General features: G+C 42.0%; 2 protein-coding genes and 1 pseudogene across 3 annotated transcripts; 1 reads left to right on the top strand and 2 right to left on the bottom strand.

Moving 5' to 3' along the window:
* Positions 1–4,275: 4,275 nt before the first annotated feature.
* Positions 4,276–6,632, bottom strand: LOC124207652 (annotated as a pseudogene).
* Positions 6,633–7,611: 979 nt separating this feature from the next.
* Positions 7,612–9,069, top strand: LOC124207595. 2 transcript variants are annotated; one of them, XM_046605141.1, is made up of 4 exons: positions 7,612–7,826; positions 7,896–8,200; positions 8,278–8,532; positions 8,596–9,069. In XM_046605141.1, the coding sequence occupies exons 2-4, from the start codon at positions 8,042–8,044 to the stop codon at positions 8,980–8,982; spliced, it is 801 nt and encodes a 266-aa protein (XP_046461097.1). In that variant the 5' UTR covers positions 7,612–7,826; positions 7,896–8,041; the 3' UTR covers positions 8,983–9,069. The 2 variants fall into 2 exon arrangements, with proteins under 2 accessions (XP_046461097.1, XP_046461096.1); XM_046605140.1 differs by having other exon boundaries at positions 7,661–7,826; positions 7,879–8,200; positions 8,596–9,057.
* A 1,089-nt stretch (positions 9,070–10,158) lies between these two features.
* On the bottom strand, positions 10,159–13,892 carry LOC124207594. The gene is made up of 6 exons (XM_046605138.1): positions 13,709–13,892; positions 13,435–13,568; positions 12,949–13,352; positions 11,301–12,871; positions 10,466–11,228; positions 10,159–10,390 (listed from the first exon to the last, which is right to left on the bottom strand). The coding sequence occupies exons 2-6, from the start codon at positions 13,561–13,563 to the stop codon at positions 10,222–10,224; spliced, it is 3,036 nt and encodes a 1,011-aa protein (XP_046461094.1). The 5' UTR covers positions 13,564–13,568; positions 13,709–13,892; the 3' UTR covers positions 10,159–10,221.
* Positions 13,893–14,213: the final 321 nt, after the last annotated feature.

Below are 14,213 nucleotides of genomic sequence, written 5' to 3'. Positions count from 1 at the left end.
CCGTCGATGCCAGCCGTCCGCCTAACGCCGTTGCCAGCCGTCCGCCTAGCGCCGCTGCCAGCCATCCGGCTACATTTGCTGCCAGCTTTCCGGCTACGTCTCCACCTAGCCTTCTGCCTACCGCTGCTGCCAGCATTCCGGTGACCGTTCCAGCTGAACACTCAGCTAGCCATCCGGCTACTTATGTAGTCAGCCATCCGGCTACCGATCCAGCTTAACATCCGGCTACGCTTTCAGCCAGCCATCCGGCCACGGATTCATCTAGCCATCCGGCTACGTTTCCAGCCAGCTTTCCGGCTACGTTTCCACCTAGCCTGCCGTTGATCATCGCTGCCAGCAATCCAAATACTTCTTCATCTAGCTATTCGGTCATCATCGCTGCTGCCCATCCGGCTACGTTTTCACCTAACCATCCGGCCATCATCGTTGCTTCCCAACCGGCTACGTTTCCACCTAGCCTTCCGACTTCATTTCCAGCTACGCTTCCGTCAACCATCGCAGCCAGCATTTCGTCTACCGTTGCAGCTGACCTTCCGGCTACTTATTTAGCTGGCCATCCGGCTACCTTTCCAGATAGCCATCTTACAACCGTCGCTGCCAGTCGTCCGCTTATCGCCGCTGCCAGCCATCCGGCTACGTTCCCACCTAGCCTACCGTTGATCGTCACCGCCAGCTTTCCGTCGACCGTTGCAGCCAGCATTACTTCGACCATCGCTTCGGTCTTTCATCTTCCGCTGCTGTCAGTTTTCCTGCTCGCTTTCCATTCAGCCATCCGTCGATCGTTGCAGTCAACATTCCGTCGACCATTGCAGCTGACCATCCGGCTACCTTTCCACCTAGCCTTCCGTCTTCACTTCCGGCTTATCTTCCAGCCGGCATTCCGTCGACCGTTGCAGTAAAACTTCCGTCGATCGTTACAGCTAGCCATCCGGCTATCTTTCTGGCTAGACTTTCGTCTTCCGGTGCTGAAAATGATCCGGCTACCGATCCAGCTAGCCTCCCGGCTACCTTTCTAGCTAGCCATTCGGCTACTTGTCCAGCTGGCCTTTCATCCTCTGCTGCTGCCAGCCATCCGGCTACGCTCCCACCTAGCCCCCTGCCCCCCGTCTATCATTGCTGCCAGCCATCCGGCTACGTTTCTACCTAGCCCTCCGTCTACCGTCTCAGCTAGCCGTTCAGCTACCTTTCCGGCTAGTATCTCGTCGATTTTCTCTCATGTTTAAGTGTTTATTGTCCTTAAACTTGCGTGTCAATTGATTTCTTTGAGTAAAATCAAATTGTTGAACTCTGAAAGTAAGTGATATAATATTCATCCTCTCGCGAGAATGAACAAATCCATTAGAAAAAAGGCTATCAGCCCACCTTCGTTAATAAATTGAGGATTAAATTCAAGTCGCAAATGTTAAAGTTGTTCGGGATCGATTCGCATTTGAGTTTTCACTCGATTGCAATCTTCCCGTGTCGGACAGATCAAGGTAAACTTGAATGATGGCTTATATGGAATCCACTCATTGGTCAATAAGAAATCAGAAGATTGTACTTTACTGGTCAGCCTAACACTGTCGAAAGGATGGACTTTCACGTGACTGGGCTCGATTTGAATAACTGACCACGATATAATAGGAAAGGTACACTCTCGCGCTATCCCACTAGTCTCTTGGAAGAAACGGCGGGTGTTTAGTAAAGGATCCCAAGGTTCCCCGCCAGGTTCGCTAGTGTTGGGGGCTTATCCCCTCTCGGGGGTAGAGTAAAAACAGGGGCTTTTCGTTCTTAATCATATAAAATTATTAATCAATTAGGCCAGAAATTGATTTCATTTATGCTTTATTTCATTCCCTATTCTTAAATACCTAATTCAATAATAAAAAAATGCCTAATACCTAAGATTAGGCAATTTTTATATGTTTAATTTGTGATTGAAAATCACATTTTTTTTTAATTTGCGCCAAAAAATCAAATCAAATGTATTTTTTATTACTTATTTTTGTTTATTCTATTTTAATGAATTTTCAAATTCATTTTTAATATTTTCAAATTCATCTTTAACTTTAATATTTTGAAATTAAAAGCCTTTTTTTCCGTCCGGCTAGCTACGGAACGCCAAATGACCCCCTAAAATAATAGCACTCGACTAGTGCTATTTATTTTACAAATCCCTTGAATAATATACAACTGGGTGGCGCCATCTAGCGGTTTCCATCGGCGGAACCGATTGTATCGATTTTTCCCGATTGTACACATTCATATCGATTGATAATCATTTTTACAAGCGAAATGGTGGAAATTCCGTCGAATTGTGGATTGTGGAAAGATTTCTAATGACTCTGTTCACGCCGTTCATGAGAGTGTCAGTTCACGCCGTCCGTGAGTGTCAGTTCACGCCGTTCATGGTAAGATCTTCTTTTGTATAGATGCTTATGTAGATGGCAGAAAATTATTCAGTCGAGCGGAGCGGCGCTGGCGACGTCGGTCAAATGTCCAACTTCTGGACGCATTTGCAGACAGAGGCGGCGGCGGCCGCCTCCTTACGGTTTGACCGATCCGTCTCATTCCGCCTCGTCCAGCCGGTCCAACAGCAGGAAAACATGTACCCACAAATCTTCTGTGTTGACAAATGACCAAAAAGTCGAGAAATTGGACATTTGACAGAAGTTGAACACCGGCGTCGCCAGCGCCGCTCCACTCTCTTGAATAACTGCAAGTCGGACGTCCAGATGCACGTCAACAACCACCGCAAAGACTCATCCAGCCATCATCCAATAAGAATTCCCCAGCAGGCTTCTGGGCGAACCCGGACGCGCCGTCTTCAAGGGCCGGGGCACCATGAGTCTACAAGGCCGATTCAGGTCTAAGATCAGCACTTTGACGTTATTTTTATTCTCGTCAATTTCGTTTTCTTTAACCGTCAGAGACTGCGCAAAAAGTCCACATAGTCTGATTTTTCATTTTCTTCTGTGTGACCAAACGAAAAACACAAGAGTTCCCACGTCAAAGACGAGCAGCTGGCCCGCGACGGCTTCAAGAAGTTCATAAAGAATATGGCCTGCCAATTGGACGGCTGCCGCTTCACGTGCATCTGCAATCAAATCCATTGCATCCGCGACTAGCGGAATCACAATAAACAGGAGCAAATCACAGACAATTATTCAAGCGAGTGGAGCGGCACTGGCGACGCCGGTGTCCAACTTCTGTCAAATGTCCAACTTTTTTAATTTTTGGTCAATTGGTCGACGCTGAAGATCTGTGGGATATGTGTTTTCCTGCTGTTGGACCAGCTGGACGAGGTGGAATGAGACGGATCGGTCAAACCGTAAGGAAGCCACCGCCGCCGCCTGTCTATACGAATGCGTCCAGAAGTTGGACATTTGACCGACGTCGCCTGCGCCGCTCCGCTCGACGGAATAATTTTCTGTGAAGATCAGCATCTACATAAGCATCTACACAAGTGCATCTTACCATGAAGTCATGAACGACGTGAACTGACACTCACGGACGGCGTGAACTGACACTGTCATGAACGACGTGAATAGAGTCAACAGACGTCTTTCCACAATCCATAATTCCACAGCATTTCCACCATTTTGCTTGTGGAAACGATTATCAATCGATATGAATACGTACATTTTGGAAAAAATCGATACATTCCGTTCCGCCGATTGAAACCACTAGATGGCGCCATGCAGTGGTAGGCATAGCGACATTGGGACGGATCACCACAAGAACTTTTGCAAACCGACACTAGAACGCGACACTAGAACGTCCGCATTTCACTAGAACGTCTAAATTTTAGTAGCGACACTGGGCCGGGAAACTTCAAAAAATCATAACGACACTAGAACGTCTCATGCGTCACTAGAACGTCCATAATTTATCGGCGACACTAGGACGGGAAAACTACAATTGTCTCTGCGACACTAGAACGTCCAAATTTTACGAAATTTTAGGGACGGTACCAGGACGGGACAAGCTGTCAAGCTTTATGGAATGAAGACATCGAAGATCTGCAAGAATTCGATCCTTTGTGCGTGTTCGAGTTTCCCGATAATCCCGATAATGTTTCATAGTTTCAACGGGGTTTTGTTAATAACTTTAATAACTGACGTTTATTCGTTTGTGAATGGCATTATCATTTTTGTCTTTGTGTTCGGAGGATTTTGTGTTATGAATAAGTTTTACGTTTTTTTTTTGTAGCGCGGGAGGATGATGTTTTTTTTGGTATTTTTAAAGATTTTTTTTTCGAAATGTATCAAAGAACAAAGACAATAGGTGGTTCTCTCATTTTTTTTATTCGGAGAAAAATTAAAAACAAGTTTGACTTTTTGTTAACGCGCACAGTTAGTTCGATTACAGATGTCCCTGTAGGCCTACAGGTCGGGATAAGGGGGAAATGTTGATTGGCAATGCAATTTCACGTTTTGCTTGGTCCGTACTACATCCACATGCTGGAGGGAGGGGGAAATGCAATTCTAGTCAAGAGCTACTATATTATATCTAACCCTTTCTCACACCGCTCTTCCTGTTACTTTGTGTTCAGAGATGATTTCAAGAGGGGAGGGACAACTTCAAGAGTTTTTTTTTATTGCCACTAGGGAATTAAACATTTTAAGTGCAAAGTCTCGTTTAAATCCCCACCGCAGTATGTGTTTCGACTCCCGCCATAAGCGTGAAAAATATAATGAAAGACTTGACGGCCGTGGACAAATTATTCTTTTGAGTCGGGGATGGCTGTGTTAAAAGGGACTTGTGAAATGCTCCTCCTTGCACGGCAGATCAGAGATGTGGTGGTGATGATGGTTGGTGACGGTTGGTGACATGAAATATGTGTTGGATATTGTGCTCGCAAGCTGACCATCATATAGCTAGAGAAAAACAGCGTCAAGTCTCGTGGAAATACAACAACCCCACACTCCTACTCCATCCTAATCCGATCCATCTTGATCCGTGATAACCAAGAGACAACTTACTGGGGAGCGAGGAAAAAGAAAAACTTCACGATGACTTTTAAACAAAGTACATGACTTTCTTGGTATCCGCGTAAACAGTGATAGCACGAGCCATGGCGCCTGGCGTGCGATCTTCGCTGCTGCCACTTTGATGAGAACCAGTTCTCCACTGTTTCAATAGAAATAAAAATTTTAGTAATTTTACCAGGCGTTGATTTGACGTTCAAAAATGTACCTGATGATGTAACTCTTAATGCAATCCTATAGCGATCCTTCCCTACTGCAAATATTAGAAATCAATAAAAGATTGATAAAATCGCGTTGCAAAAGACCGTCATGGCAATATTACCTGTCGTGCTCCTTCTCCACTAAGTGGTATATAAGCCGGCGCCGGAATGGAGACGGAGCGAGTACAGCGCACATAAGTCGGACGTAAGTATGACAAAGCTGGTAAGTTAAGCACTGCAATTCGTCAGCGTCAAAGTGGTTGTCATCCCACAGAACGTGATAGTGGCTAGGACGGCTAGTGCCCCGGATAATAAAGAAAAACCCTTTAAAACCACTGAAACAATGTTTAGCAAATGAATTATCTCACCTGAATGCCTTGATGCGAGGATGCGCGAGCACAAGTAAAAGTCGAACTCGGTTGGGTGTGTAATGTCCGCGTCGAGAATTGATTGAATTGACTTCTCAGTGCTGGTACCGACGGGAATGTTTCCAGTTTTACCAGATTGCTCTTTCTTGTCAGCATAGAAGAGCCTGGTGTGATGGCGCTTCTGAACCACGATGAACGTGATACCTGCTATGTATACGTAGTCAAGTTCTAATTTAATGCATGCCTGCCTCGCGGATAGCGGGGCAAATCATGTTGCAAAACCTACAGGAAATAAATGTCATTTATTCGAACTTTCTTTTTTAGAAAGTCAACGTTAGTTGAGTAGAATGTTGCTTACGGTGCTAAACTGGCCTTCACTGGCGCCATCATCGCGATACATGATAATTCGGTTGTGTTTGAACCTTGTAGTCTTGTAGAACAAGATCAATAATTCCCTGGGTGTGTGGGGGGAAAGAAATGTTTCATCAGTCTCAAACACACACAAACTCAATGTGCGAATTATCAAAATGTTAAATGTCTTACCGAACCATAGCACTGAGCTCTTGAATAACTTATTGGCGGTGTTGTTGGACGCGAACAGTTGCAGCATATCCGGAAGGATGAGCATCCATCGAGCCCACAACAGCTGTGATCGACGGCTTCTTGTTGTCACCAGCTGGAGGATGAGTTATATCGGCCCAAAAGAAGATGACGAGCTCATTGAACACCTAAGAAAACAACACACATGAGCATTTACGTGGGAAAAGTAGTTGATTTACGTTTTACCTAGGACGAATGGTGAAACAAGGATACTGTTAACACCACCAAGTTTAACGTTGATCTTCAGACACAAATTGGACAGAGTTTGAGGCGATGTTATGTTGACATTCTTTGCTTGTACGCACTGTGTGGCCATGCCAAGTACAGTATCGCCAACACGTTTGACTTCGGCTATGGAGATAACAATATTAAAAACCTTAATTTTTGTCGATGAACGACAAGTAGATTGTGCCAATGATAATACCATAAACAGGAGTTACTGGAGACCTTGGAAGGTTGCTGAGTTGAGGTAGCGGAACATGATCTGGCTCCATTTGATCGGGGCCAGTGGCATATATTTGCAGAAACAAGGTTGGCCTAAACAACAGGGACAGGAGTCAAGTGATTCCTCGGTCGATTCCGATACATTTTCTAACTGCACTTATTTGATGAAGAAAAGAGAGGCGCTCTATGAGAAACAACAACGGCAACAAAATAATCGTCGTATATACGTCGGGGTATAGATAACTAACCCCGTAGACATGCTAGCCGTCACGGCCGCGGGAGCTTTTAACTCTCGATCTACGACAATTGAATACATCTTCATGTTGCACAGATGAGAAAGTTAAAGGGGGGAGAGAGAGAGACAGACGAATAGGAAGATGAATAGAGAGGATCGTGATTTGTGTTCTTATGGCCCTTCGTTCTTTGACTTTTGTTTGTCCTCCTTGGTCCGAGAAACAATAAAAAATCAAACAATAAAAAATTAGAGAAGGAAAACACATTTCGAACTCGCAGGGGTAATAAATGCTTAACACTCGTCTCGGAAAAAAATATAAAAAGGTTTGAATTTTTTTAATAGAATCATGACGAAAAATAAACAAAAATTGAATGATACCTGCTAGGTGGCCGTGGGCGCTTAGCTCGGCGAGCGCGTGCTGCCCACTGCGGTGGCCGTGAGGTCCCCGTTTGAGTCTACCCCGTCCTAGTGTCGTCCCTAAAATTTGGACGTTCTAGTGTCGCATTCTAGTGACGCTTTTGAAAAGTCCTTGTGGTAATCCGTCCCATGTCTACATGCCGTATATTATTCAAGTGATTTGTAAAATAAATAGCACTAGTCGAGTGCTATTATTTTAGGGGGTCATTTGGCGTTCCGTAGCTAGCAGTTCCTCATAGATCCTCAGTTCTCGGAAATATATAAACTATTTCTCGCAGTGAAACCATGATCTATAAATAAGAGGTCTACGAACTGTCGTCTGCTAGACCCGATTTCGACGTTTCGTCTGCTAATTCTTGAAAATAAAAAATTGGGGCATCCGCTTGGTGCGCTGGCTGTACCGGTCAGTCATAACTTTCTCTCGAAGTCAGTAGGAGAATAGTGTTCGTGTTTTTAATAAGAAAAAAATGTTTTTTCTCGTTGAAAATTAGTGACAGGGTAGCATAAAGTTAAGCTTCACAGGAAAAGTGTATAAGTTATTTGGTTATTTATGTAAAAATAGTTAGTTTTTCGTTTTGTGTCGACGATACTGGTAAGAAAAAGTTAGATTTCGTGTTTAAATCACCACATTGCGTTGTAAACAGTTTTTTATTGCTTCCAGGACAAGGAAAATGCCAAATCGTTGCTTTGTGCCCAATTGCAATGCCGGATATCCAGGATTTAAACCTTGTAGTAAGGTAGCTTTTTTCGCTCCACCCAAAGATGAAGCTCTCTTCAAAGAATGGGAGCTGAACATTCCTCGCAAAGATGCAAATCTTAAAGCTTCATCAAGAGTGTGCTCAGGTCACTTCGAAGAAGATGATATTATCAAAGGCCGGTTGCTTAAAGGGAATGATGGCCAAGACATTTTCTATGCATGGAACAATTGGAGTCTTAAAGAAGGAGCCATCCCAAGAATTTTCCCAGGTTATAATTTTTTTGTTTTTCTAATTTGTTAAAATTAGTATCCTCCTTTTACACCAACTTCTCTTTATATTACATAGGCTGCCCGAGTTCTGAACAAGCCTAAATCAGCCAAAAGAAAGCTACCAAAAGGAAAGCAGACCGCCAACAAGAGGAATCGAACGGAATGTGACCAACTGGTTGAGCTTCGAGAACATAAAGATGACTTTTCAGAAAACTGGGAAGGAGTACCTGTTGATGATTCTTCTCTGAACGACCCATGGCTGTCATTTAAACCAGAAGACTGCCCAGTACCTCCAGGTTGGTTTTGGATTCAATCAAGTGATGTTCCTGAGGTACTGTGTGTTGTTATTCCTTATTAGTTGTTTTATGGTTGTCTAATTAAATATTATCACCAGGAGATTAATTGTGAAAACTGCCTAAATTCCCTAACTGCAGAAAAAAGTGAACTTCCTAGTGAATTCTACGCTGCGTATATTACCAAACTAAGGAGCAAAGGATTTCTACGCTTCGCTTCACTCGGTTTTTACTACACCATTTCCAAGGTGGAGAGGATCCTTCAGAAGCACTTACAATCACATCAAGCCTACATTAGGGATTCCTTCCAGCTAGTCATTAGCGAAGTTGTTGGTGATGGCCTCAATCTTCCCCCCATATGCTGTGAAGCGCATCGACATGAACAACTATCATTTCTCGTTTACGAATATGTTGTATTGCGCTATCACATAAAAGCCAAGCGCTTCAAAAATGATGCCTTCCAACAATTAAAAAGTAACCAACAATGAACAAAAACACCGAAAAATGTCCAAAATGGTTTCGTAATGTATAAAGAATGAATGATAAAATACATGACATTGATACATTCCGATAAATATCAAGTAGTTTTATTTATAATGTTAAATATAAGCGAAAAACCTTGCTTTCCCCATATCTCCGTGGAAAGTTATGACTGACAGGTACAGCCAGCGCACCAAGCGGATGCCCCAATTTTATTTTCAAGATTTAGCAGACAAAACTGCTAGCAGACGACAGTTCGTAGACCTCTTATTTATAGATCATGGTGAAACTATTATGTATCGATAGCAATGCATAAGCAAATGCAAATTCAATCGATAACATTCGTTCTGCCGATCGAAACCACTAGATGGCGCCGTGCACTCCGTGCAGTGCTTTGGAATGATTCAATTGATTCCTAAAATAAATGCAATAAATGCTTCCTAAATAAAAGAAAACTCGAGAGCTATTAATTTAGCGTTCATTAGCATCATTTGGCGTTCCATACGCGCCAGGACATTGCAGAAGACGTAGTTCTGGCGCGCCAGTTTTGAAACCAGGTTGGCCGGATAAGGGGTTCATTGGTTGTCTCTACCTAACGCTCAATACTTAAACTTCTTTCACAAATTTGGCCGTTTTCCTAATAATTATGCATCTTTCATTCTTTCCAATGATTCTTTTATTTATTATCAGTTCTTTTGTGGTTTATCAGTCAAACTGAAGAGTTGTATCTGCGAAGCTGTGCGGACAAAAAAAAAACGGAACTTAGGCTATGGCCTATGGGCGTGGATTCAGCATGGATAATTTAATTACGGTATTTTTCGCTTAAGAGTATAAAATCCCAGAAAGTGGGAAAATCCTACCAAAGTGTTGGGCTCTGAATTTAATCTTTCTTGTAACCCTAGGCACGTTGCAAAACGAGCTTATTTATTTGACTAATTGATTACTAGATGACGCGGCTTGCACGGCGCCCGTCAAGTAAAAAAAAAATAATAATGTTGAGCTTCCTACTCCTATTTTTCGTCAACATCTCCTCATTTCTCGGGTTACAGCCCTAAACCCATAATCAATGGCAGTAAAAGAGATAAATTTTTAGGCTAGAAAGTAAATTAGCAACCAAATACTAAGGACAACTGAAAAACCAATTCTTATTTAATTAACCATCTTCTTTCATTTAAAAGTAGCAGTGACTGTAAATTGATATTTATTATTGAAAAATCATAGTTTAAATGTATCTGTAACAATTTATCTTACATAAGACGACATTTTTCATTATCCTCAATTTCGGAACTCTCGTTGACATCGCCGTTTAATGATGGAGAATCCACATAGAGTGGAGAAAGGAAAGTTGTTAGCCAAGGACTGTCTTCTCCCAAGTAAAGGTTGTGCTTTTGCCAAGTAATCGGTAAAATCTTCAACCTAAGTAACAATAAAAAACCGAGCGTAAATATTTCCGCTCGAGTAACGCATGAATAGTAAAATACAATATATTACGAATTGAGTCTTAAAACGTAGCGGAATAATTCTAAACTTCCGGCCGATTCAGCTTCAATCGTCATAGTTTCCTGGGGTTTCAGAACAGGAAAAACTTGAGAGAAATTATTTCCAACTTTGAGATTGCTTGCTTCCTGCAGAGTTTCAAATTTTTTGGCAAGCTTGGTGTCAAAAGCAGAAATCATCAAAATCGGGCTTCCCTGTGGAGAGGTGCGAATCGGTTTATGCACTCGGAGGTACCAATCAGGATTTTCTACAGACGATCCTTTTTGAAAAATGCGTACGAAATTTGTGCGAGTTGCTTTGCGACTGATGAAACGTTGAAAAATGCCTCTGATGATGCAACGAACTTGATTCAATGGGGTTTTCTTCATTAGCGAAGGCGTCTGAACCTCGGAGAACTGGAACTGACACATAAGATGAACCATCGACGAGTTCATGCAAGAAGAAGATAAAGAGGGAAGGGATATTCCGCTGTCATGCTCCAACGTAACTTCTTTTTCCTCCCAGAGCTTCAGTCGGTCAGCATTCCATTTCGTATGCTCCCCTTGATATTCATGCGGCCATGGCTCAAGCAGAGCTTTCTTCATAACCAAATTAATAAAATGGTCTTTGAGGTGGAGCTTAGCGCGGATATCATCGACAAGGATTGGGTGGGGAAAAGTCATACTCAGAGGCTCCAAGTTATTCGGTTGACTAAGTGAAACGGTGACGTCGTGTGCAGACTCGCATGGCTTTCTCTGATTCGTCGACACGATCAGACCTAACAATTCAAAATGAAAAATGTCAGAGCATATTATTTCTTGCAGTCTTGCTATATTTAAGATGAACTTACCGGAGACGTTATCGCTACATGAAATATCTATTCTCAGCAGGTACTGATCTTCAAACTCGATACAATTTTTGACGACCATCTGGGGTGGTTGCACCGTAATAGAAGAAGCCGGAATGGCAGGCTTTTTAGCGGCAAACGGATAAGGTTCAAGAAACGGTTCAGTTTGCATATACCCGAGAGCTTGGAATACGTAATTCGGAAACCCATCCGCGAGATCCAGAAGGAAAGCAAGGTGGCTTTTTTCGAGACCATGATCCGGAACTAATAAAAACGAAATTGATACTTTTCTCTTTTCCTCCGGATTCCTCTTCATTTCAAACTGAAAGTTATCGATTATATGGTTTCCAGGACCAGACAGATCAAAATTGTCTCTAAATGCCATGGATTCGTTGAACACTGAACAAGGAATCAAAATAAGACGAAGTACTGGAGTCCCTTTAAGAATACGGAAGCATTTGTCGGCATGGGCTGTCAGCTTCAGAACTGGTTGACCATTCTTCCAGGCTTTTGTTGTTCTCTTCGATAAATCAAAAAAGCTGAACATACAATTTGTATCCTTTCGGTCTTCTTTGAACCAAGTGTCCCCTCCAACACGCTGAATCATCGAGCTAACTATATAGTCATACGTTAGCGGAGTGTACAAGTTCATACCACACTCATCTCCAGGTTGAGGCCCAAACATGCGGCGAGGGAATAAAATATCAAAACATTTGTCTGCTATTCGATCCAAACAACGATCCAGCAACGGCGAAGGAGCCAATGATACGTTCCGAAAGGAAGGTGCTTTCTTCCATCTTAAGTTCAGCGGAAAGGTTCTCTGACGTCGCAAGTTGAGGAGTGCTGAAGCTCCTAGTTCGACGTGATTATCCATTCGCACTCCATAGATGGTTGGGATCATGTTCAATGGGACGCAAAGAGATTCTTCGACGTATTTCTCCACTGTATCTCCTACATCCTTCCATTTCATAGCTTGAGTGAACAAAGTAGATTGTTGGTTATCGGATAATCTTCCAGTTGCAGCGTTGATAACGTTAGCTAATCCAGTTTGGTCGGGAAGACTGCAACAATCAATGACGTCAAACTGATGTGTGGTGGCGTAGCAGAACTCAAAGAAATCCTCCAAGTAGACAGAGATTTGGACTTTATCAATGCGACTTCGATAAGAAGTAATAAATTTCTTGAGTATTTTCTGACAAGATCGAACTAGCAAGTTGTCGTTTGCTGAAGTATCCAACTCTTCTCTAGCTAGTGGAAGGTAACCATCAAAAGGGGTTATTAAAAAATGAACTTCCCAACGATGAGTTATCGGGTCGAGCATGGTTGGATTCACACAAACAACGCTAGTTTCGCTTTGAAGCCTACAGTTGCCAGTTGAGAAATAACGAAGAACTTCATCTCGATTTTTCTGCATTGCAGAATTCGGCAATTCTTCAATACCTACAAAATTTTCGTCGTAAAAATCATCAGCGATCTTGTCTACAGCTTCATTAAAGAGTTCGATACTGTTCATCCCCAGCAGGGCACGAAATCCGCCAACCCAACCGTCATACTCTTTCCAGACAAATGTGGACCTGTTAACAAGCAAATCACTTTCAAATCTTTAACATTTTAAATGATACTATCTAAAATAAAAATAAATTTTCCTTACCTTTCTTTCCGGATTTTTTGCATAAATGATGTCAATTTTGATTCATCTCCAGAACAAGTGGTTAACCAAGAACTCCACACTTGTTTCAAACCTTGCCGCTGGCTTGTATCAGGAACAGAAACATTTTCTGGAAATTTTCCATCCAAGATATCCTTCAAAACAACCAGGAATCTTTTGGTAGTGACCTCAGGCCATTCAGCATTATACCAGATATCCCAAAGAAAGCTTAAATCCTCCTCTTTCTCAGGATTAAAACACCGATCTGATAGGATTTTCAGAATGATGATGTTTCGAGCCAAGATTGATGGATTATTGTCATTGAGGTAGATGTGAAATTGTGATGCATTTCCATTGGTTGTTGCCTGAAGTGTGTTTCTCAAGTCGCCACATCTAAGAAGCAGGATCTAGTCAATTAAAAGTTTGTTAAAATAACAAAATAAGACACAAGGGGCACAAAACAGTACATCATTATATATAGTAAATTACCTTGATGCCATTGTCACAACCAATTCCACAGCTTAAATTTTCCAATATGTTACGAAACCGAGTAATTCCAAAAGGATAATACAACTGGTTGTTTTCAACTATAGATCGACGCACTGGGGTTTTAAGCATTTTTTCTGCAATAAAAAAATTAGGAACTCATACAAGGACTGTCAAATACACGTCATCATCACAGAATCATCAAGTCTTATCTAATTAAGTAACACAGAATATTTAAATTCAAACTCATGATAATGAACAAGAAAACATCTACTACCTGAGATAAATTAACGTGTGATTCAATGGTGAAACGAATGATACGATATTATAACTTTTATAAGCACAAAGGTAACCGTAAAGTGGGTGAACTGAAACCGTACACGGTACACCATAGCCGACGGACCTGCTATGTACTAATTGCTAATTCCTTCTCGGCCCACGCTTTCGTTTTGACAGCACTCTCTCTACCTCTTTTTCCCAAGGTCGAATGGAGATCAGCGCATTCTAGCGTGAGAGCGAAGAACAACTTAAAAAAAAACAAAAAAAAAACATGCCGGTTATTTTGAATTTTCCGCCGCACCTATGTATCAACTATCAAAATATAAAATAATAACTTTTTCTTGGTTTCTTTAGATTTATAACATGTATTAGCAACATTTTTTGCTTGAATTCCGTTTATCAGAATTCAGAAATTCTAACCGCTGGGCTTCATTATTTCACGACGAGCCTTTTTTCACGCAAAAATCAATAAAAAAGATGAAAAACAAAATTTCCGATTTTAA

Source organism: Daphnia pulex, chromosome 11, assembly GCF_021134715.1.
Source record: "Daphnia pulex isolate KAP4 chromosome 11, ASM2113471v1".
NCBI lineage: Eukaryota > Metazoa > Arthropoda > Branchiopoda > Diplostraca > Daphniidae > Daphnia > Daphnia pulex.
Note: the sequence above shows the minus strand (reverse complement) of the source record. Positions and strands in the feature narration are given on the sequence as shown.